At 46.1% G+C, this 24367-nt stretch overlaps 1 protein-coding gene across 5 annotated transcripts in view; it reads right to left on the bottom strand.

Moving 5' to 3' along the window:
- AFAP1 (actin filament associated protein 1) overlaps window positions 1-24367 on the bottom strand; it is a 149347-nt gene that overhangs the window by 49283 nt on the left and 75697 nt on the right. For all 5 annotated transcript variants that reach the window (XM_025289636.3, XM_044945614.2, XM_044945612.2 and 2 more), the window contains 3 exons: window positions 21807-22018; window positions 19101-19280; window positions 365-460 (listed from right to left, as the gene is read on the bottom strand). In XM_025289636.3, coding sequence (XP_025145421.2) covers window positions 365-460; window positions 19101-19280; window positions 21807-22018 — 488 coding nt within the window. The remainder of the gene's footprint in view (window positions 1-364; window positions 461-19100; window positions 19281-21806; window positions 22019-24367) is intronic.

Here is a 24367-nt window from a genome sequence, read left to right as displayed (position 1 = left end):
GTAACCTGTCTGTGGGGAATAAGCCTCTGGGAGGGGACACTCGGGAAGCACCTGCCGTATTCCAGAAGAACACGGAGCTGCCCGCTGATCGCACGCTGCTGTGTTACAGGCAGCGGCCTGTGCCACCTTCACAGCCCTTTCCTGCATCTACTGCTGGAGAGGATGAAGACCACGTGGCCAGTGGAGCAGCTGACCTACGCTTCCCACCTGGCAGGCAGAGGCACAGCAGGGGTGCATTGTTGTTGTTTTTTTTCTTTTTGTTTTTCAACTAGAAATGCTGAAATTCTCAGAGGTGCTGTTAAAACTTTCAGGAAGGCCTAAATCAGCCGCAAGGTTAATTCCTGGAAAGAAGCACACCCCTTACCTTCTCCAGCTCCACCTTGTGCACCGGGGAGCTCGGCGGGGGAGGGCACTCCGGCTCGGCGGGCCCGCTGCAGCCGCTGTAGATCTCTCTGACCACCTGTGGCAAGTGCAGAATGGCAGAGATGCTCACACGAGGGTCGAAGCGGAGGCGAGAGGCGCGGCGGAAAAACTCGAGGGTCGGAGCCATCTGGAGTTAAGCCTCGGGAGGCCAGGCATAAATTTGTTCCTTCTCTCACTCAGTCATTCTGTCCATGGAGATTCTCCAGGCAAGAATACTGGAGGGGGTTGCCATTTCCTTCTCCTTTGGATCTTCCCCACCCGTGGATTGAACCCAGGATTCCTGCATTGGCAGGCAGATTCTTTATCGACTGAGTCACCAGGGAAGCCCCACACATTCATTCATCATTTGCCAAATGTCTAGACCATCCTGAAAACAACAGAGGTTCTGGGATACAGAAGGGAATGATGTACAGGAGAGTCCTGCCCTCATGGGGCTTCCACTCCAGTAAAAGTTAGATATCACAGCAAACTATGAGTATCGCCCAAGAAGTGAAGGTGAAGTAAGACAGTCGCCAACGCTACGAAGAATAGAAAACGGTCTTTAACAGGAAGGGGCGGCTGATTCAGATCAAGGGAGGCCTTCCTGGGATGACATGTGAGATGCAAGCTGAGCTAAAAGGCCAGAGGACGTGGTCATGGGAAGAACCGGTAGAAAAGGCTCCAGGCAGTGGGAACGAGGTGCAAAGTGTAGACATGAAGAGTTTACGGAAAACCCAGAGTGCCGTGTGGGGAGATGGGCCAGGAGAGGCCAGCAGGACCCCGGGAGCCATTGCTGAGGCTGGTGCTCACGGCTCTAGAGGGGGCACATCTGGGGTGGGGCAGGGGGAGATAAAGCAGGGCAGAGATTCGGGGAAGATACACGGTCAGTACACAGGATGGAGCCAAAGGAGGGGAGTGGCTACAAGAGTCCAGCTGCAGTGGACTCGGAAGCCGGAAGCCAAGCAGGACAGCACACTTTCCAGGAGCAGGGAGCAGGAGGGAGGGAGGAAGGAAGCTGAGCAGGACAGCCCAGCAAAGGCTGCCTGGAGGAGGAGTGTCTGTGAGAGAGGCGGAGAGACTGTGGGTGGGCATGGCTAGAGGGGACCCCTGAGGAGGGGCTCTGCAGAGCCAGGGGGCGGCTGGGGTCTGGAGAAGCAGGGAAGATAAGCACTAAGAGTCTGAGAAGGCGCCTGCGGACCCATCTGCGAGGCAAGCACAGCAGGAGTGGCCAAGTCGCACCCTCTCTGACCTCAGGGTCCTCACTAGCAAACAAAGGTCTGTCAACATGACCTGTCTTGTATTTGCGGTTGAATTAAGAGCAAATGTGACCCTGTATGCAAAATGCCTCAGGCAGCACCTGCGTGTGTACCAATACAGGGAAGACGCGGTGGCTGCGGTCACCTCCGCCGTCACTGCCACACCCGTACCGTTCACGCTGAGCTCAGGAAGGGCTCCCAGCTCAGACCCTCAGGTGTGAGGGCCACGTGTGGCACCTACCGCCGACCACAGCCACCCCGCAGCCACCCCGCAGCCACCCCGCAGCCACCCCTGTCCCGTCCGTCCTCCCTAAGCTCCTGCAAGGTGCTCTGATCACTGAGGACACACAAGAAACCAGACAGACAAGCTCCTGGCCTGGTGCAACATACCCGCCTGTGAATGAGGAGCTAGCAGACACAGCTTTCAAAACCTCTACTATTCCTTTTGGAGCTAAGATGCAACCTGAGTTCAACCCAAGTGCCTTCTGAGCAAAAAAAAAAGAAAAACAGCAATGCCAGACTCCCAGCTATCTGTATAGGAACTCTGCAACAGGGTCCCAGCAGACACATTCAGATTCCCTCGACTTGCTCTGGGGTTGGGACTGGAGCCAGGAGCTGAGGGGAGGCTGGGACGGTGTCTCCAGCCATCCCACCGCTCAGCTGCTTTATGAAAAAGCAACGGGGGTGAAATCCACACCAGAGACTACAACAGGAAAAAAGAAAGAGAAGAAACCAGAGAGCTCGCCGCCGATGTTTCCTTGCTGAGTCTCACGTGTGGAAACCAGCACAGGTGCACCAAGCAGCTGACTTGTCCCTCCTGAACGTCTCTGGCGGGAAGGTTCCCTCAGTTTGGCTGTTTCATGCTAATTTTGCTATCTTTGCACTGAGTCTTTAGTCCTCCACTTCCTTGCTTATCATGCCTTCAGCTGACAAGGAACAAGCTCTCTTGATCTAAGGATGAGACTTTTTCTTTCCTCTGGAGAAAGACGACCTGTCTTGTCCTTATGGTTGGAGTAAGAGAAAATGTGACCCTGGGTGCTCAGCCAGCGCCTGCACGTGTATTCATCCACGCTGAGACGTGACTGCACTCACCAACGCCAACATCACTGCAGCAAAGGAAACTCCCGGGCTCCTGTCCGACAGGAGCAAGGGCTGAATCCCAGCCCAGCCCCACCCCCAGTGGGCTCCAGACACATAGCAGAGCCTCCCTGTGAGCCTCACCCCCCACCTAGAATGTGCGGAAAGCGACGGCCACCACAACAGCTCACGACACAGCCGGCGTGCGCTCTTCCTCCATCCAAGCGGTACAGACGTGAACGCGTGTCCATTTGTACACACACCCTGAGGGTCTTGAGGGACTCAGTTCACACTAAAAGGCTAAACTCCGCAAAGCATAACCTGTAGAAATCTATCCCTGGCAAAAGGTTTTATGCAAAACACAACTGTCTTTTTTTCTTTCTTTTTTTTCCAAAGGTGGAGGATCAACACAGCTCCAGTTAGACCTCAGGGGTCTCCCAGGGAGGTGTGCTCCCCTCTTGGCTGAATAGGACTCACCCTTCCAGGGCGGCCCGGTTCCCACGTGACCAGGAAGCCTGTTCAGACCCTCCTGCGTGGGACGCGGTGCAGCTGTCCCTCCACGGGCACGGGCGGCCACGTGCTACACTCAGGGCCTGGTCACGGGCATCATGAACCCGCTGGTCTGCTTCCTCTATTAAAGCTGGGCTCATTTTCAAAGAAGGGGCTCCGCCTCACTCAGGTTGGTTTTCCCAATGCCTAATGTGTAACAGCAACTAAAAAAAAAGAGTTTGTTGAGAGGAAAAAAAAAAAGAGAAGGGAATGAAGAGATAAACTGGACTTGAAGTTCTCTATGAGAAAAAAAAAAGGTGTGAATGAAAAACAGAAGGCAAGAGACTAGACCACCACAGGAGGTAAGTAAAGCCTCATGACAGTTTTCCCGGTCCTCCATGCAGATTCCTAAAATCCTCAGGCAGCTGGGAAGTCTTTTTAAAAAAAAAAGAGAAAGAGAGAGCGCGCATCAACTAGAAGCCACGTCTGCATCGCCAACACCGCAGCCTCGCTGACTCCCTCCCACTCTCTCCTGGTCCCTGGCCGTCCCCTCCGCTCACTCCTGTCCCATTACCAGGCCCTGTTTCTCCATCAAACAGAGGTCTGAGGAGCCGAGGGGTCTCTGGACCCCTGCAGCCAGAGGCAGTTACTGAGCCATCGAAGGTAACTCACGGGAGCCTCTCCTGAGGAAGCCAGCCCAGAGTCTGCGCGCTCACAACACTGCACAGGCCAAGCACGCCTGTTCTCCCGCCTTCAGGTTCCCCTTCCTGAACCTAAACTGTCCCCGCAGAGGGAGCGGATGGAGGCAGCTCTGGTAGGCCAGAGGGGTCCCGGCACCTGGGCTGCATGGGATTCCCTGTGGCCTCTCAGCATCGGGAAAGTATCTAACAATAGGAATTATTCATGACTATCCTCCCAGGCACAGAGGAAGACACTGCGGAGAAGACCCACGGGCAGAGGCCGGTCTTTGTTTCCACAGATTTCAGCAAACGGTCGGATTCTTTCAGGTTATAGCTTCATGGAACTTTCTGCTCTGATTGCTATGTACTGCCATGCTGCCCCTGCAGAGTTAATTCAGAAGTTCTAAATAAAGGGTTTATTGACCTATTTTTTTTTTAATAGCTGCAAAGGAGGTTTTTATATTAATATACTTCTTCGGGAACAGCCACGTTTAGAGAGAAGTTCAATAAGTATTTAAGGGAACTGGATCCAAATTCAGAATTACAAATCCTTCAAAAAAAGAAAAACAAATTGTTATATGTTCTGTGGTATTTTTGTTTGCTTTTAACTTGAACCCTCATCTTCAGAAACACAATCTCTGCACATTTTTGTAGGAAACCTGACCACTCCATTTCTGGGAATATTGGCTCTTGTCTTCTGACTGACCCCTACAAGATGGCTCATGTTTTCAACATCTGTACACACACACACACACACACACACACAAATTTAACTTTGGCAAGAGTTGTTGGTAATGGAAGTTGCAGACCGAAAGGAGAGAAACAGATTTGGCAGCTACCCTTGAAGGAGTTTCTGTCAAGTCATGTCCTGGCCAAACACAGGCCCCGGCTTCTCATTCCTGACAGAGGGATGTGTGTGACGTACTGAAGCCATCTTTCAAAATACTGAAGGCCTGGGATGAAAGGTTTAGGACAAGATGGGAGAATAGGAGTTTATATTAATAAGGGAAATTGACATTTGTTTTATAAAGTAATTCAAGTAAGAGAGTTCTTAGAGCTTTTCACGCAAGGAATCCTAAGAGGTGATGCCAATAAATCATATATTTAAATTGTTTATTATAATTCTAAGGGGGCATTTATATACCTTTTCCATGCTAGCTTTTTGATCATTCTGATCAGAATAACTTCCACTTGACAGATAAATGGGAAAATTGTGTGACCGAAAATATCATAATGAGTTAAAGGCATTCTTAGAACACACTCCAGATTTCCAGGCTTTCCACTCACTCTTCTGTCGTTCTAACCGGCTGTCATCAAGATTAACACGCACTGCTCCTTGTATGACAGTTCTTTTAAGGAAAAAACATCTGCTTCAAGCACAAAGATGTGGCCTTGACAAGGTGATATTAAAAACTAGGATGACAGCCTGACTTTTTTACACATAAAAACATGATTTCAAAGTTTTTAATCATTTAGAAAAACAGAGAACCATGCTGGAACCCACATGATAGCGGATTTCAAGGCTCTCTCTACAGATGCAACAAGCAAGACGCAGTGGCACTGGCCTGTGGCCGCACAAACAGACTGAGGAGGCAGCACGCGGAGCCCAGTAGGGCTCGCACATGCACGAGCAGCGCGTCCCCAGTCGCGGAAGCTGCTGTCTCAGTGGTTCTAAGACAGCTGACTATACATACGTAAGACGGTGAATCTTGACTCCCACATCTCATCCTGTACAGGAGAACCAAAACATAGGGATCAGAGACCTAAACGGACAGAGCCAGAAAACTTCTGGAAGAAAACACAGGTTCTATCGCGATGACTTGGGATATGCTAAAATTTGGGGGGCAGAATGCAAAAGGCACGGACTATACCAGTAAAAAAAGGATTTACCCGGTGGCTCAGTGGTAAAGAATCACCTGCCAACGCAGGAAACACAAGAGATGCGGGTTCGATTCCTGGCTAGGGAAGGTCCCCTGCAGAAGGACATGGCAACCCACCCCAGGATTCTTGCCTGGGAACTCCCATGGACAGAGGAGTCTGGCACGATACTGTTGGACAAAGAGTCGGACATGACTTAGCAAATAAACAACAAGCAACAACAGAAGTAAAGACGTGATATGGCGGATTTCAGATTTAACAAGTTCTGTTCATCAAAAAGGTACCATTAGGGAAGATTGTTAATCTACAGATTAATCGGAGAGCAATTCTTTAAGCAAGAAACAACTGAAAGAACAACATTTCGGGTTTTAACTCCCAGTAAAAGACTAATAGAGTTTTGCCAAGAAAATGCACTGGTCATAACAAACACCCTCTTCCAACAACACAAGAGAAGACTCTATACATGGACATCACCAGACGGTCAACACCGAAATCAGATTGATTATATTCTTTGCAGCCAAAGATGGAGAAGCTCTATTCAGTCAGCAAAAACAAGACCAGGAGCTGACTGTGGCTCAGACCATGAACTCCTTATTGCCAAATTCAGACTGAAATTGAAGAAAGTAGGGAAAACCACTAGACCATTCAGGTATGACCTCAATCAAATCCCTTATGATTATACAGTGGAAGTGAGAAATAGATTTAAAGGCCTAGATCTGATAGATAGAGTGCCTGATGAACTATGGAATGAGGTTCGTGGCATTGTACAGGAGATAGGGATCAAAACCATCCCCGTGGAAAAGAAATGCAAAAAAGCAAAATGGCTGTCTGGGGAGGCCTTACAAATAGCTGTGAAAAGAAGAAAAACGAAAAGCAAAGGAGAAAAGGAAAGATATAAGCATGTGAATGCAGAGTTCCAAAGAATAGCAAGAAGAGATAAGAAAGCCTTCTTCAGCGATCAATGCAAAGAAGTACAGGAAAACAACAGAATGGGAAAGACTAGAGATCTCTTCAAGAAAATTAGAGATACCAAGGAGACATTTCATGCAAAGATGGGCTCGATAAAGGACAGAAATGGTATGGACCTAACAGAAGCACAAGATATTAAGAAGAGGTGGAAAGAATACACAGAAGAACTGTACAAAAAAGATCTTTACGACCCAGATAATCACGATGGTGTGATCACTCACCTAGAGCCAGACATCCTGGAATGTGAAGTCAAGTGGGCCTTAGAAAGCATCACTATGAACAAAGCTAGTGGAGGTGATGGAATTCCAGTTGAGCTATTTCAAATCCTGAAAGATGATGCTGTGAAAGTGCTGCACTCAATATGCCAGCAAATTTGGAAAACTCAGCAGTGGCCACAGGACTGGAAAAGGGCAGTTTTCATTCCAATCCCAAAGAAAGGCAATGCCAAAGAATGTTCAAACTACCACACAATTGCACTCATCTCACACGCTAGTAAAGTAATGCTCAAAATTCTCCAAGCCAGGCTTCAGCAATACGTGAACCGTGAACTTCCTGATGTTCAAGCTGGTTTTAGAAAAGGCAGAGGAACCAGAGATCAAATTGCCAACATCTGCTGGATCATCAAAAAAGCAAGAGAGTTCCAGAAAAACATCTATTTCTGCTTTCTTGACTATGCCAAAGCCTTTGACTGTGTGGATCACAATAAACTGTGGAAAATTCTGAAAGAGATCAGAATACCAGAACACCTGATCTGCCTCTTGAGAAATTTGTATGCATGTCAGGAAGCAACAGTTAGAACTGGACATGGAACAACAGACTGGTTCCAAATAGGAAAAGGAGTACGTCAAGGCTGTATATTGTCACCCTGCTTATTTAACTTCTATGCAGAGTACATCATGAGAAACGCTGGACTGGAAAAACACAAGCTGGAATCAAGATTGCTGGGAGAAATATCAATAACCTCAGACATGCAGATGACACCACCCTAATGGCAGAAAGTGAAGAGGAACTAAAAAGCCTCTTGATGAAAGTGAAAGTGGAGAGTAAAAAAGTTGGCTTAAAGCTCAACATTCAGAAAACGAAGATCATGGCATCCAGTCCCATCACTTCATGGGAAATAGATGGGGAGACAGTGGAAATCACTACAGATGGTGACTGCAGCCATGAAATTAAAAGACGCTTACTCCTTGGAAGGAAAGTTATGACCAACCTAGATAGCGTATTCAAAAGCAGAGACATTACTTTGCCAACAAAGGTCCATCTAGTCAAGGCTATGGTTTTTCCTGTGGTCATGTATGGATGTGAGAGTTGGACTATGAAGAAGGCTGGAGCGCCAAAGAATTGATACTTTTGAACTGTGGTGTTGGAGAAGACTCTTGAGAGTCCCTTGGACTGCAAGGAGATCCAACCAGTCCATTCTAAAGGAGATCAGCCCTGGGATTTCTTTGGAAGGAATGATGCTAAAGCTGAAACTCCAGTACTTTGGCCACCTCATGCGAAGAGTTGACTCATTGGAAAAAACTCTGATGCTGGAAGGGATTGGGGGCAGGAGGAGAAGGGGACGACAGAGGGTGAGATGGCTGGATGGCATCACTGACTCGATGGACGTGAGTCTGAGTGAACTCCGGGAGTTGGTGATGGACAGGGAGGCCTGGTGTGCTGCGATTCATGGGGTCGCAAAGAGTCGGACACGACTGAGCGACTGAACTGAACTGAAATGAAATATAGCCATTTAAATTCTGTATGTAACAAAGAACACAGCCTCAAAAATATTAAGCAAAAACTGAAGAAAATAATAAAGACAAATAGATAAATTCATAATCAAACCGGTAGATATTCCCACATCTCTCCCTTGGAGTAACTCATAAAAAATAAATTAGTAAGGATGTAGAAGATCTTCACATGACAATTCATGACTGTGATCGAATAACCATCTACAGAAGAGTACACCCAGCAAATGTATAATACATGCCCCTTTCAAGCAGACATAGAACGCATACCGAAACTGAGCACATGCTGAGCAGTAAGTCAAGTCTACAAAACGTCTACTTTGTGAAACCATAAAAAGTTCTGGGACTAGTGTGGAATTAAACTAGAAATTTAAAACAATTAGATAAATTTTTTTAAAAATCACTCAATACTTGGAAGCTCAGCTATATATTCCCAAATAAACCATTACTAAAAAGGGGACTCACAAGAGAAATTAGAAAATATTTTAAATTAAATGATAAAAAACACAAAAAATCAAAATTGAGGATGTAGCTAAAATTGTGCTTAGATGGAAATGCGTAGCTTTAAATAAATAAATATATAAAGGCTAACAATTAATTTTCTAAGTATACAATTCAAGAAACTTGGATAATTGTAGAAAATTAAGCCAAAACAAAGTGAAAGAAGAGAACTTAATAAAATAGAAAGCAATAGTGCCATAGAGAAAAATCAACAGTGGAAAAATTGGGGGTTTTTCTGAAAGAACTAATAAAATGGATAAACTTCTGGCAAGACTGACGAATAAAAACGCAGCACAGGGTCTCCTGACCTCTGTTGCCACAAAAAAGGCACACAGGCCATCACTCTCACTTTGATGAAGCAGTGTGGATAATGTTTTCTAAAAAAAATTGTAGCATTTTTTTAACTCACTAAAGCATTGAGGATACAAAGAAGCCTAAGTGAGATAAGTTCTCAAAAGTGAAGAGTCCTTCTTAAGAAGGAAGTGACCCCAGCTGCCTCACAAATGGCAGAACAGCAGGAGGAGGGGACCTACCACAGGGAGGTGGAGGAGAAACCAGAAAATTTCTAGCAGCCACATGACTGAGTGAAGTGAAAGTCACTCAGTCGTGTTTGACTCTGTGACTCCATGGCCTATACAGTCCATGGGATTCTCTAGGCCAGAGTACTGGAGTGGGTTGCCATGCCTTCCTCCAGGGGATCTTTCCAACCCAGGGATCGAACCCAGGTCTCCTGCACTGCAAGCGGATTCTTTACCAGCTGAGCCACCAGGGAAGGGCAAGCAGCCACATGAAGGCTGGCATAACCGTTTAAAACTCAAGGCGATGCAGTGACAGAACAAGTCTATACCCACCTCCACCTCCTTTCCTTGCTTCTGTACTGAGTGCGTAAGAACAGCCAGGAAGGCTAGAGCCAAAGAAGCTGAGTTCAGGGATGTCCCCCGAGACACACGGGACTTTGGCCAAGTGCAAGGCAGCTGCTTCACAGCAGCAGTGAAGACGATCCCCTCCTCCAGAGAGACCTGGGCTCTCCCAGAGTGCAAGGCAGCCAACCTGCAAAAGCTAGAGACACACCAGGACAGAAAGATTCCTCCCAAGGCATGGGAGGCCAGAGGCCCAACTGAAGAACAGAGAGGAGACCCCAGCAAACCAAAGAGCTAGCCTTCGTCAAGCCAAAGAGGAAAACAGGGCGGTCCAGAACACCGCCCTGTGTTTGTAGCACACAGAGAGCTCCAGACTCCCACGACAGCTCAGAACTTGAGGCACGATGATGGAAAATTCCAGAACCAGCCCTGAAAACATGTGACAACAGTAACAACTTGAGTCAAAGCAGAGCTGCAGCCCCCAGTCCAGATCTGCCTCCACTGCAGGTGAGACTCAGGCAGCCCACCTACGGGCAGCAAACAGGAGACGGGACACACCCTTTTCTGGAGGAAGTAGTATTTACTTCCGTCTTTACTGTTCTTTTACACAAAGCACATGAAATAGGATGTAAACTCAAGAGATAAATTCAATACAAGTAGTCCTAGAGATGAATCAAACATTAAAATTACAAGAGACTTTAAAATAACTATGATAGCAAGTCAAAAGAGATCATGAAAAAGGTATACAACATGTGTGAAGACATAGGGAATTTCAGAAGAGAGATGAAAACTATTTTTTTTTTTTAAAGAAAAATGCTAGAAATGAAAAATGGGACGTTACAAAAGAATAATTCATGAGATGGGCTTAAAAGCACACTAGACACAGAGGAGCAAAGGACCACTAAACTCGAGGAGAGGTAAAGCTAAATACCCACCCCAAAATACACGGGAGAATGAAGAGAATAGAACAGAGTATCCAAAAATCCCTGGGCTATTCCCAGTGACCTAACACATACTACAGGAGGAGAGAAAAAAATGAGGCAGAAAAACACTTGAAGAGACATAGCCACAAATGGTGCAAAACTGCTGAAAGACCTCAACCCACAGAACAACAAAAAAGCTCAAACACTGAGAAAGATTACAACCTATAGAGCTATACCCAGACACATCATCGTCAACTGATAAAAAGCAAAGATCAAACAAATCTTAAAAGAAGACACGTGTACCCCAATGTTCATCGCAGCACTGTTTATAATAGCCAGGACATGGAAGCAACCTAGATGTCCATCAGCAGATGAATGGATAAGAAAGCCATGGTACATATACACAATGGAATATTACTCAGCCATTAAAAAGAATACATTTGAATCAGTTCTAATGAGGTGGATGAAACTGGAGCCTATCATACAGAGTGAAGTAAGCCAGAAAGAAAAACACCAATACAGTATACTAACGCATATATATGGAATTTAGAAAGATGGTAACAATAACCCTGTGTACGAGACAGCAAAAGAGACACTGATGTATAGAACAGTCTTATGGACTCTGTGGGAGAGGGAGAGGGTGGGAAGATTTGGGAGAATGGCATTGAAGCATGTATAATATCATGTATGAAACGAGTCACCAGTCCAGGTTCGATGCATGATACTGGATGCTTGGGGCTGGTGCACTGGGATGACCCAGAGGGAGGGTATGGGGAGGGAGGAGGGAGGAGGGTTCAGGATGGGGAACACATGTATACCTGTGGCGGATTCATTTCGATATTTGGCAAAACCAATACAATATTGTAAAGTTTAAAAATAAAAAAAAAAAAAAAAAAGAAGTCACAGAAAAAAAAGACACATCACACTCAAAGGTACAATTGATATAAGTGGTGGCTAACTTCCCACAAAGAGTTAACGTGAAATAAAGACGTTTCCAGTCAAAGCTGAAAGGAGTTGTTTCAGGAAGATCTGCTCTGTTAGAAATAACTGCATTTTAGTAATTTCTTCAGAGTGAAAATGAAGACACTAACATGGAGGCCCTACTTCAAGAAGAAATAAAGAAAGGGGAGATCGTGGGTGAACACAAAGACTTTTCTTTTTTCCATTTTTTTTTAATGCTACATTTTTCAACTTTTTATTTTACTTTTCATTATTTTAAGTCTCTATTGATGTGAACAGCTGACTCATTGGAAAAGACGCTGATGCTGGGAAAGACTGAAGGCAAAAGGAGAAGAGGGCAGCAGAGGATGAGATGGTGGGATGGCATCACCGATTCAATGGACATGAACTTGGGCAAACTCCGCGAGATTGTGAGGGACAGGGAGGCACGGCGTGCTGCAGTCCACAGGGTCACAAGTTGGATACGACATACAGACTGAACCACCACAAATGAATTTCTTACAATACTGCGTCTGTTGCTTGTTTTGGATTTTTGACTGAAAGGCATGTGGGATGATCTTAGCTTCCTGACCAGGGATTGAACCCACACCCACTGCATTGCAAGGTAGTCTTAACCACTGGGCCACCAGAAAGTCCTGAAAGACCTTCATTAAAGGACATACAGGACGGGGTTCTCTGAGCTGATGTATACAATAAACCATGTTGTGATTCTCCTTGAGAACTCTGGCAAAACCACGATACTCTCATAGCACATTAAATCATGGTGAAAACTCTTCTCAACTATATTCCTCTAAAGCAGCCAGAGATCAGGAAATGCTGTAAGAACAGGACAATGCTGCCCAGCAGGGATTTGGGGGAAAGAGCAAGAAAAGGGTGGATGAAATTAACACCAAATTTATACCAAAGTCAGCACTAGAAGTCTCACAGATTCTCATCAGAAAAGGTCAGCGGGGTCTACAGTGCAGACAACTTCCTTTGAACATTCTCTTTGGGGACTTCCCTGGTGGTCCAGTGGCTAAGACTTCATGCTCCCAACACAGGGGGCCATCCTTGCTCAGGGAACTAGATCCCACATGCCACAATTCAGAGTTCACATGCCACAACTAAAAAAAGATCTTGCACGCGGCAACCAAGAAAGATCCAGAGTAGGCAAATTTTTTTAAAAAATTATCTTTGGTATAAACTATTTAAGGACTGTTTGGGATGTTTATTAGTTTATTTTGCAATAGGGGATGTGGCAGATGATTGGCACATGGTGTCCCGTCTGAGGGAACACGGGAGGATAGTGCTTCCTGGCCTCCCTGCAGGTCTGGACAAAGGAGGGCAGGAGGAAGGGAGGAGGACGCTTGCAGCTCTGGCCCCGGAAAACATCCTCTGTCATCCTGACTTCCAACCTGACGTCAGCAGGAGCTTGTAAATCGATTAACACCACCACCACCAAGAGCAGCTCACACGTACATACGTGCTCATACAGGCGAGGTGCTCTTCTAAATAATTTAGGTCTTAAGCTGGTGGCTCAGACAGTAAAGAATCTGCCTGCAATGCAAGAGACCTGGGGTTCAATCCCTGGGTTGAGAAGATCCCCTGGAGAAGGGAATGGCAACCCATTCCAGTGTTCTTGCCTGGAGAATTCCGTGGACAGAGGCTATAGTCCATGGGGTCACAAAGAGTCAGACTAACACTTTCATTTTCATATGGCTGTATCCTCACCACAACTCCAAAAGGAAATACTCCTTTCCACCCCTCTCATTTCATAGATGAGAAAACTCTATGTTTTGAGAAGTCAAGTAGCTCAGCTGAGACATTCAGCAAGAGGCTGCTGGAGCTGAGGTCACAGCTCCGGGTCAGGCTCCCGCCAGCCCTCTAGTGACACACGCTCTGCGCAGGACGAGCTCACCTCTTCTCCCTCCTGCCTTTTTATATTTATTATGATGAATTTCAGAAGCAATTATAGGAACCAAATAACACTTTAGTGAAAATGGCTATGGAATGCTATTTACCTTCACAGCCTACCTGACTGAGAGCTTACTTGTGCTCTCAAACCCTGCTTCTTCCGTGAGAACTTCTATCCAAGTGAAAATTAGCAGGCCGAGCTAGAGCTGTGGCTACCAAACCTGGCTTGGCCTCCAGAATCGGGAGTTTCCTTCAAAAGACATTTCTGAGCAGGATATCTACAAAGAGGCCCAAGGATATAAACAGACAGTTCACAGAAACAGTAACATAGCCATAGGCTCTTAAACTCTATAAAAAGATGCTCCATGCCATTCATAAGACAATAAATGCAGATTAAAACTAGATGAGATATCATTTTCCCCTCCCAGGCTGGCAAAAATTCAAAGGCTGGTAACATGCTCTGCTGCAAGACAGTGGGGAAAGAGGCGCACACATACTGTTGGTGGGAAGCTGAACCGGTAAACCTCCTATGAAGAGTGGTTCATCTGTATCTCAAAATTACAAATGCTTGTAACCTCCATACAAATAATTACTCTCTTTGGAAATTTAGCCTACAGACTAGCAGAAGTGTGAGATGCTGTGGACACAGGATAAATATTACAGAACTCTGTCACATCAAAAGATGACAACAATCCAATATCCATAAATGGAGGCAGATTTTTTTTAAGCATATTCTGTTTATAAAGTGAAATGCTATGTAGTGTAAGAGAGAAAAAAGGAAGTGTTCTATTCTTTAATTTGGAAAAAAAATCTCGAAATTATTTAGGGGGGAAAAAAAAGACTAGGTGCAGAATATACCCTTTTTATGAGGGTGGGAGGGTGGGAATTGAAATCTGCATTTCTATTTGCTTGCACACGTACAAAGAAACTCTGAAAGGACACACACAAAATGATTTCTCTCACACATCGCTGGAGGAGGCTCAATTATACACAGGAGCCTGGAAAACAACCTGCCAAGCTCCAGTAACGGTGAAGATGAGCATATACCAAACTCAGCAATTCCAATAGATGGTCCCCATCCTGGAGAAACCAGGACTCCCAGACCAGGGGACATGCGTGAGAACACGCACTGAACACGGTCCAAGATAGCAAGAGTGTGCAAACAAACAGCTGAGTGAAGAAAGCTGGCGGAGAGACACGTGCAGGCTGGAGCCATTTACGCAGAAAGTTTAAACATGAAAAATAATATTGCCCCTCGTTTATGAGTATGTACATGTGTAAGTAAAAGCGACTTCACTTTCACTTTTTACTTTCATGCATTGGAGAAGGAAATGGCAACCCACTCCAGTGTTCTTGCCTAGAGAATCCCAGGGACAGGGAAGCCTGGTGGGCTGCCGTCTATGCGGTCACACAGAGTCGGACACCACTGAAGTGACTTAGCAGCAAAGCATACCTAGATAATAATAATAAAGACCAAATTCTAGATAAAAGTTATCTTGGAAGAGGGAGAGAGAATTAATAGGGGAGGCATGTTTCAAGTATACCTGTGGCTTTGGGGATTTTAAAAGGGGTAAAAGACATAAACTAAAAAGAAAACATTCTTAGGCACCAAATCATTAGAAATCTCTGTTGTTTTAAATTCCAGATGATTTGGAAAAGGCAGCCAATCTAAAGACAATATCTGGATGAAACTAAACTAAATCATCCCAGATCTCTGCTGTTGCTGCTGCTAAGTCACTTCAGTCGTGTCCGACCCTATGCAACCCCATAGACGGGAGCCCACCAGGCTCCCCCATCCCTGGGATTCTCCAGGCAAGAACACTGGAGTGGGTTGCCATTTCCTTCTCCATCCAAGAGCTCTGCTGGTTTTAAAAATTAAAATTTTGTATCTGATTAAAACTAGTTTTGTCATCTGACTTTCATTTCTAATCAAGACTTCCTAGGTTCCTGTATTATAACATGCAATGGGAGTGACACACAAACATTAAATGGAGTAATTAAGGTAAATCCTTAAGGAAAAGGTAAGTTACCACGTGTTTACTTCTTTTTAAAGAAACATGAGCAAATGCTAAAAAGTCCTTGCAATGCAACTTCCACTGCCAGAGTCATCACTCTGCAGTTGGCTAAGTACCCTGAACTGTATTTCACATTGGTGAAATAGATGTAAGGTTGTTTCACTCCATTAGCATCTGACTTCTTGAAAAAGTTTTGTCTTTAGTTGCGTGTTTGTGAGCAGCACGGTCAGCTCAATATTATTTCCCGATGAAGTAGTAAAACCCAGTGAACTCTGATTTCACACCAGACCAGTGTGACTAAGAAGGGAGCTATGACTCGGTGCGCATTAAACAGTCAACAAACTGTGAGAACAGAGTGAAAAGAGAAGAAAGCTTAGGTTTCAGAGCATCCTTTCTCGGTTCTCCCCTAAGAAACAGGTAAACACAGAGATGCAGAAGGCCAGATACAGGTAACCAGGTGAAGAAAACAGAATCAAAATTAGGCTTTTCATCTATTTCCTCATTCTTTCCCTCCTTAATGAAGGAATGGTGCTAAGAACCCAGAAGTCAGGAATAAGAAAAGAAAATGGCAAATTGTCAGATGGCCCAGCAGAACGAAGATGAAAATGAAGTCAGGAAATTCTGAAGTCCACTCCTGGCTCCATCACAGGTTGACTGGTGTGCCATTGTGTGTATCTGGGACTCAGTACCTCACCTGTAAAATGAAATGGCTAAAAGTAACAACCTTTTTGGGCAGCTTTGTTGACGATGGAAAAGTACTTTGGTAACAGCAGGGGTTGACATGTGACATATTAGGTTCTGTGTCTGGAAGGCGAAGCAAACTCAGCAGCCGGAACTCTCGATCACAGGACTCCCATTAAAAAAAACAAATGCTCTGCTCCATCTCCCAAATTACAGACATGCGAAAAGCCACATCTGTGTGCGCTGCCCCAGCAGAAATGATCACTGTTGTCATTGCAGAGTCTGGCCTTATGCTTTTCCAGGGGAGGAGAGGGAAGTAGGGCTCTGGGTTTAATGGGCGCTGGCATCTTATTACAAAAGCAGCGTTATAAAATGTCTCATTAAGCTTTCCCAGCCCGTCCCAGTCTTTTTCTTCATAGCAAGTACTATCAGGCAATGACGGACTAGAAGGTGTGGACCAATCCCCCGATAAAGACCATCAGGAAAGCAAGATGAAATACACACAGCCTCTTCCTAAAAGCAGAGAACAGCTATGAGCATAGTGTGGAATTACCCGGCCATGATCCAGAGGTAGATGGAAATACTGAGAGGCAAGCCAGCAGCTAGGACTGCCTTTGCTGCTCCCAGAGGAGGTAGCTGAGGAGCCAGCTAGTACTCTGGCAGATCTGGAGGAACGGGAACCAAAAGCTTGGGTCTGGGGCACAGAAAGGACAGGTCCCTGGCGAAACCCCACACTTGAGTTGTTGTTTAGTTGCTAAGCCACGTCTGACTCTTTTGTGACCTCACGGACTGTCAGGCTCCTCTGTCCTTGGGATTTCTTAGGCAAGAAGACTGGAGTGGGCGGCCACTTCCTTCTCCAGTGGATCTTCCCAATCCAGGGATCAAACCTGCATCTCTTGCCTTGGCAGGTGGATTCTTTACCACTGAGTCACCTGGGGAGCCCTACCTTTAAGAGTAGGACCCCAAGATTAGGAGCTGGAGTAAGACTAAAATAAATATAAGCCTGCCTTTTAATGGACTACAGCCTGACTTCAGGTCATCTGGAGGGCTCTGAAAAATCTCAAGCTCTGAAATTAGATTAAACTGCTTTTGGAGACCTAGTGCCTAGCAAAGCTTGTGCCACAGGCAAATGCAAATGCTCTCCAAGAAAGGAAGCCCTGTGCTAAGAATCCAGTTATTTCTAGAGGGACAACTGGATGCCACAAGAAAAAGACTGAGACTAAAGCCCTCCTTCACAGTATAACCAAAGATGAAAGCAAAATGGACCACAGACTAAATTTAAAAGCTAACACTACAAAACTATTAGAGGAAAATATAGTTATAAATCTTTCAGGCCTTGGATTAAACAATGGTTTCTTAGAAAAGACACAAAAAGCACCAAGAGGGAAAGACAGAGTGATACAGATACAATGTGGATGAATCTAAAAACATCATGCTGAGTAAGGAAGACAGCCGCAAAAGGGTACATATCGCATGAGTGTGTTTACAGGAAATGCTGAGAACAGGCAAATCTATAGGGATGGAGAGCGGATGAGTAGTTGGCTGGGGCTGGGGTTAGGGGAAGTGACTGCTAACACAGTAAGGACAGCGTTTCTCTTTGGGCTGATGAAAATGTTCTGAAATTAGATTATGTTGATAGCTGCACAACTCTATGAATCAACTGAAAACCAATGATTCATACTTTAAAAGGATGAACTGTAGGATATTTGAATTATCCTTCAGCAGAGCTGACATAAAAATGTACCACAATATTTTTTTTTCCAAATGTTAATATAATGACCAGCATGATCATCAGATACCCTGACAAGAAGACAAAATGACATACACAAGAAAAGGAACCGTAGGTTACAGACCCAGGTCCAAACTCAACCGAAACCACAGTCAAAAGAAGCATGCCTGTATGTGCTTGTCATGGAGAGAAAAGCCAAACAAAAGTTCCTAAAAAGGAAACAACTAGAAATTCCAGAATTGAAAACTACCATAGACAAAATAAAGAACCCGGTGAACAAGAGCAAACTTACTAGCAGATTAGATACAGCTGAAGACAGAAACAGTGATCTGGAAAGTAACAAGAAAAAAATTAACACGACTAAAGAGGGAAACTAAGGATAAGAAACGAAAAGAGAAGATAAAAGTAGAAAATAGTGGAAAAGTCTAACATATATTTAAATTATTTGGGAGAGGGAAGGGAATGGGGCAGTTATATTTTAAGGGAAATGGCTGAAAACTTTTCCCAAAACTTTGAAAAAACTTAAATCCACAGATTTAAAAGGACCAGGGAAACCTGAGCAGGGGAAAAAAAAAAAAACTACATCCAGACACGATGGGCTTCCCTGGTGGCTCAGACGGTAAAGGCTCATCTGCTTGCAATGCAGGAGACCCAGGTTCAATCCCCTGGAGGAGGAAATGGCAACCCACTCCTGTATCCTTGCCTGGAGAATTCCATGGACAGAGGAGCCTGGTAGGCTACAGTCCATGGGGTCACAAGAGTCAGATACAACTGAGCAACTAACACTTCACTTCGGACATGACAAAGCAAAATGATAAAACCAAGCCAAAAGAGAAAGTTCTAGAAGTAGATTGCAAACAGGAGGCAGAATGCCCTTTTGAAGACAAAATTTAAAATGATTAACCTCAAAGTAATCAGAATATTCAAGACATCAAAGACAGGTTAATCCACTGCTTGCCTGTGCTTGCATAAAAAAATGCACATTAAACAAAAACTAACAGATCTCAGGAAGAGGTTTGGGAAGGAAACTGGCTCAGAAACAAAAGCAACAAGTTACCTTCAGCCACTGCTCAGCCTGCTCCTTGCTCTGGACGGCGAGGACAAGCGGGTCTGTGCCCTGCTGGGTGATTTTCAGTTCGTGCTTCTTCTTTTTGCTGTCTTTCGGGATATAGGTAATGTTGCAACCTTGCAGCGGCAGTTCCATCTGAGGTTGCTGGTCCTTGGAACTTTTGTAGCACTGTGATGGACAGGAGAGATCAGAGTAAGGGTATAAGGAAGTCCTTTATGGCACAGTGGAAGCAGCGCTGGAGAAGCACCTGGAGGTCCAGCTGAAGGGCAGAGATGCTCGGAGGCTGGAGCCCCTGAAGATCCGGGGAAGCACACACAGAGCCCCGCTGTATACCCAGACCGCACCTCTGTGCACGCGCACACACACCTGCTCGTAACTCAGCAGAGTTAACCAGCACCGGGACGTGCCTCGGCGGGGTGTCAAGTCCTGATGGATCTTATGTTCTAGCGGAGCATCCTCTACAGGTGACATGAATGTATTAGATTTTCTCTAGCGTGGGCACACAGCATCCTGGATACACGGCAATTTACCTCATTTCATGTCTACCTATCTCATCCCTACTCTTTCTGAAACACAGATGAATCATTTTATGAAGAGTATACATATCAGCATTTAATAGACAGAAACGTCTGCCAAGCTGCGCCTTCCAGTTGAGTGCAGGGTCCACGGGAGAGCACTGAAGGGGTCTGGGCACATCTCAGTGCCCATGAGAGAGCTGCCTGGGCGCAGAGACAAACGGGTTCTGGAAGGACATTCAAAGAAGCTCGTCATGGTGGCGCCCGTGGGAAAACACACTGAGGGCATTTAGGGGAAAAGGCTGCTGTTTCGTTTTCCGTTTACAGCTTTCTGTTCTGTGACACTTAGAGAGTACTTGCTTTTAACACTGTTGATTTTTTTTTTTTTTTTCAGTGTCAACAGGAGTAATCTGGGCAGTTGGATCGTAGGTCATTTTGAATGAAAAAGTTTCATAACAAAACTTTGATTCTGCATTTCATCAAAGACAGTGCTTTTGCATGGCTTTCCATTCATCCCTTCTTAAATATTTACAGCTACTCTAAATGGTATCATCATCCCGGTTTGGAAGATGGGAAACCTGGTAAGTGATGGAAGAAGCAGATGAGGAGTGAGGGAAGGAAGAGACAGGAAGAGAAGGGGCTGGGGCCGGGGGCTGGGACCAAGGGTGGACTCAGCACCTCTGACAACTACTGACCCTACTCCAACCACAGGCTTCCCACAGCGTGCTCTAAAACTTCTTTTACATGAGAAGTGAAGTGAAAGTCGCTCAGTCAAGTGTCTGATTCTTTGCGACCCCATGGACTATACAGTCCCTGGAATTCTCCAGGCCAGAATACAGGAGTGGGTAGCCTTTCCCTTCTGCAGGGAATCTTCCCAACCCAGAGATCGAACCCAGGTCTCCTGCATTGCAGACAGATTGTTTACCAGCTAAGCCACTAGGGAAGCCCTTTACACAAGAGCCAACTGTGTATTTTTAAAGCGTTTATATAACATATCCACATCTTGCAGCCATTATGTCAGATTGTAAATACGGACCATATTAATCTTTTTAATCTTTTTTTCTTTCGTTCTTTACTTTAAAATTCCCCCGTGGCATAATCATTTTTTGGCATAGTCTAAATTTGGGAGAAATTCAGGCCACACATGTGGAAAAAAAACAAATGTATTCTCATTGCTTAAAAAAAAGTTTTTTGTTTTTTTTTTTTACAAAACCATGAATCAAAAAACATACTATGTCCTAAGAATCTAGTAAAATAAGATTCCCATAATTCACAGATGAGACTGTTTTTTTTAAAGGGAGGTTATCTGCTCCACTGAAAAGTGAGATACAGAACCATACACCCTCACGTGTTGTTTTAATGATAGAATTTTTAGTGATTTTTGTTCCCCAAGGTTCATTTGAAGGAAAAACAAAATACAAAAGCAGAGTCTAACATTCTTAATGCCAACAACCAACCGTGATTTCTGAAGCTGGGAAGGAAGCAGGGAGGAGGGACAGAGGATGCGTGGCAAAGGCTCTGGCTTCCCCTCTAGGCTCCCCGGTGGCCTGGCGCCTGCAGCAAAGGGTGTGTGTCCTCCTGCCCCCGCTCCTCTGCTACTTACTCTTTCTAGTCTGCCTCCCTGAGTTACAAAAAAAGAAAAAAGAGTCAGCCTTTAGCTCTCCAAAAGAATTTCCTTTCCTGGGCACCGTCCCCCAGACCTCGCCTGGCCTGCCCGTCCGCCTTCGATGACCTGGCTTTGAGGAATTCACTGACTCACTACAAATGAGAAAATCCATCCTGCGACGTCTGGCAAGCTCCAGCAGCGTGCATTTCCCCTGACACGAGCCGCAGACGCTGGCCCGAGGCGGGGATGGTTTTGCCCGCTGAGTGCTTAGGGAGCTGGCAAGAAAAGGGCGTTAAAGGCACGGGAGCCTCAGCCAGGCCTGCTGACGGCCGGTCACGGGCCAGCGCTTCAGCTCCCTGTGTCCACCAGTGTGAATGTCGCCCGGGTATAGGTTCCGCCCGGTTAGATGGCCCACTGCGCCTCACCGACTCTATACAAGAGAACCGAGTGGCGAGGCTGCTCCCTCTGTGTCCACCAATGTGAATGTCGCCTGGGTATAGGTTCCGCCCGGTTAGATGGCCCACTGCGCCTCACCGACTCTACACAAGAGAGAACCGAGTGGCGAGGCTTTACCAGTAGTTTGGTGTCTTTGATGACGCAGAGTAGCTTGGTCCACTGCCCGAAGCGCTTCTTCCGCAGCAGGAAGGCACAGATCTTGGCGTCCTTCACCAGGTCCATGGAGGCTTCCTCCGAAGGCCACTGGTGCCGCGTCTTCTTCCCCTTCCCATCCTCCTCCTCCTCATCGTAGGATTCGTAAGAGCTACTCATCGCATCCGAGTCATAATCTGTCAAAGATGAGAAATAAAAGTGAGCAAAAACCTTATCTTGAGGACGACCTGTGGGCTCCATCATTTTATTTGTAAATGAGGAGGGGTTTCAGCATTCAGGGTGCTTGGAAAACATCAACTGGCAAAACTAGGGGGAAAATAACTCAGACTTGGGTAGTAGAAACCCAACAAAGAGTTTTCAAATGAAGTGACTAAGAATTCTGCATTTATAAAAACTACTTCGGCACCTGCAGGCCCCACACTGTTAAATCCTCGCCACATTCTCGCTGGGTGCCATGACCCCTACTCAACAATGGGTTTTGCCAAAGGAAACTCCCACCCACACCTCGATGTGAAAGTTCTTTCAGGACTTCCCTGGTGGTCCAGTGATTTAGAATTCACCTTCCAATGCTGGAAACCTGAGTGTGATCCCTGTTTGGGGAACTAGGATCCCACATGCCAAGAGGCAAGCAAGCCCATGCCCCACAGCTGCTGAGCCTGTGTGCTCCAGAGCCTTCAGCTACTCGGGAGCCCATGCACTGCAACCAAAGACTCAAGGAAACCAAATAAATAAATATATTTTTAAAAGTTCTTTCAAGTCTGCAATGCCTTCCTTCCTCCTGGCATCACCACACACACCAACCCTTCTTAAGGTTCAAGATCCAGACCCAGACCACCCCTCTCAGTCAGGCCACCCTGGGGGTTGTCACAGATGTCCACCCGCCCCTCCTACTCTGCAGAGCGTCAACACTTATATACCGGGTTGTCTGCAGGGTCCCCACGGGAGCCCGTTTTCCTTTCCTCAGGGTCTGTGCACACAGCTCTCACCCAGGCTCCCTGTTCATCCCACTCCATCTCCTACCCTTGCCTGGATATATGCTCATCACTTAGGATTTAACTCATGAAGCCCTCCCTGGCTCTCCAGCCCTGACGGCTGTAGACTGAACTGGGAGCCCCCCACATTCATGTGCTGAAGCTCCAACCCCAATGTTACTGTATTTGGAGACAGGACTTTTAGGAGGTAATTATGGTTAAACGAGGTTATGTGAGTGGGTCCGAATCCACTGAGAAGAGGAAGAGGGAGACCTGGAGTTCTCTCTCCCTGCCATGTGAGGACGAGAAGGCAGCCACCTGCACACCAGGAAGAGAGCGCTCACCACAAGCTGAGCACATTGGAGCCCTGATCTTGGCTTCAAGACTACACAACTCTGAGAACATAAAAAGGACCGTTTTGCCACCCAGCGGATGATATTGCGTTACGGCAGCCTGAGCTCAGGTGCAGGTGCGGCGACCCCCTCGGATCCACCCCACACTCAGCACACAACTTGCCGCTGTGTTGCCACCCCTGTCTGTCTGTCCCGCCTCAAGCTGTCTCCCCTGCAGGAAGGGAAACCCCCTTGCTGGATGGGACTGTCCCAGTGCTTCGCAAAGGGCCTGGCACAGAGCAAGTGATACATATGTGCAGAAGGGAGAACTTGTTTGTTGTTCAGTCACTTAGTCCGACTCTTTGCAACCCCATGAAACGGAGCACATGACACCCCCTGTCGTTCATAATCTCCCAGAGGTGTGGCTCAAACTCATGTCCATTGAGTCGATGCTGCCATCGCCATCCGGAGCACTGTTAGATCGACTTAAATGCAAAGCCCTCAGAAGGATGGATGGCATCTTAAAAATGATGAATCAACACGAGTGACTGTCCGTGATCCTGATCGCTTCAGCCCTGCTGGATCGAAAGGTCCCGGAGGCAGTGTCTGATTCACCTCAGCATTCCCTCAACCCCAGACACATCTGGAATGCATTTGCTTTTCATAATACATGTGAGGAGTGAACACCTCAATGAGGAATGAAGGATAGATAAGGAGAATCTGTGGCTGAAGCAACTGGATGCACAAGAACTGGCCAACCCTTTACAGAATAGAACTCGCTGGAAACTGGACTGTAATCTGTAATCAGGAGACATGCGTGTATGTTAACTTTCTTGCAAAGAATTATTTAATAAGGGAGGCGGGGAATAGAGTGATTGATGGTTTAACTTTTAAATCCTAATAAAGAAGTCAGGGGAGAATTTTACGGAAGAGACTAGGGTGACTAGTCTAGACTAGGGTGACTGACCCTAGAGGTAACTCTGGCGATGGCAGGGAGAGTGGGCTAAAGCCGGGATGACAGTTAGGAGGCGTCTGTCGTGATGGTGGGAAGGATGCTCTGCCAAGAGGCGTGTGGGGCTGGGGGATTCGAGCGCCTGAAGGATCCAGGTTACAGACCACCATGGAGAGAAGAGTTCAGGCTCCCCTGCCGTGCTGCTTCAGTCAAGGCCTTTCTCCTCCTTCTCTGCACTCCTTTCCCCACAGTAACACACACACATGTGCA

This window comes from Bubalus bubalis, chromosome 7, assembly GCF_019923935.1.
Source record: "Bubalus bubalis isolate 160015118507 breed Murrah chromosome 7, NDDB_SH_1, whole genome shotgun sequence".
In the NCBI taxonomy this organism is placed as follows: domain Eukaryota; kingdom Metazoa; phylum Chordata; class Mammalia; order Artiodactyla; family Bovidae; genus Bubalus; species Bubalus bubalis.
This window is presented reverse-complemented; position numbering and strand designations above follow the sequence as displayed.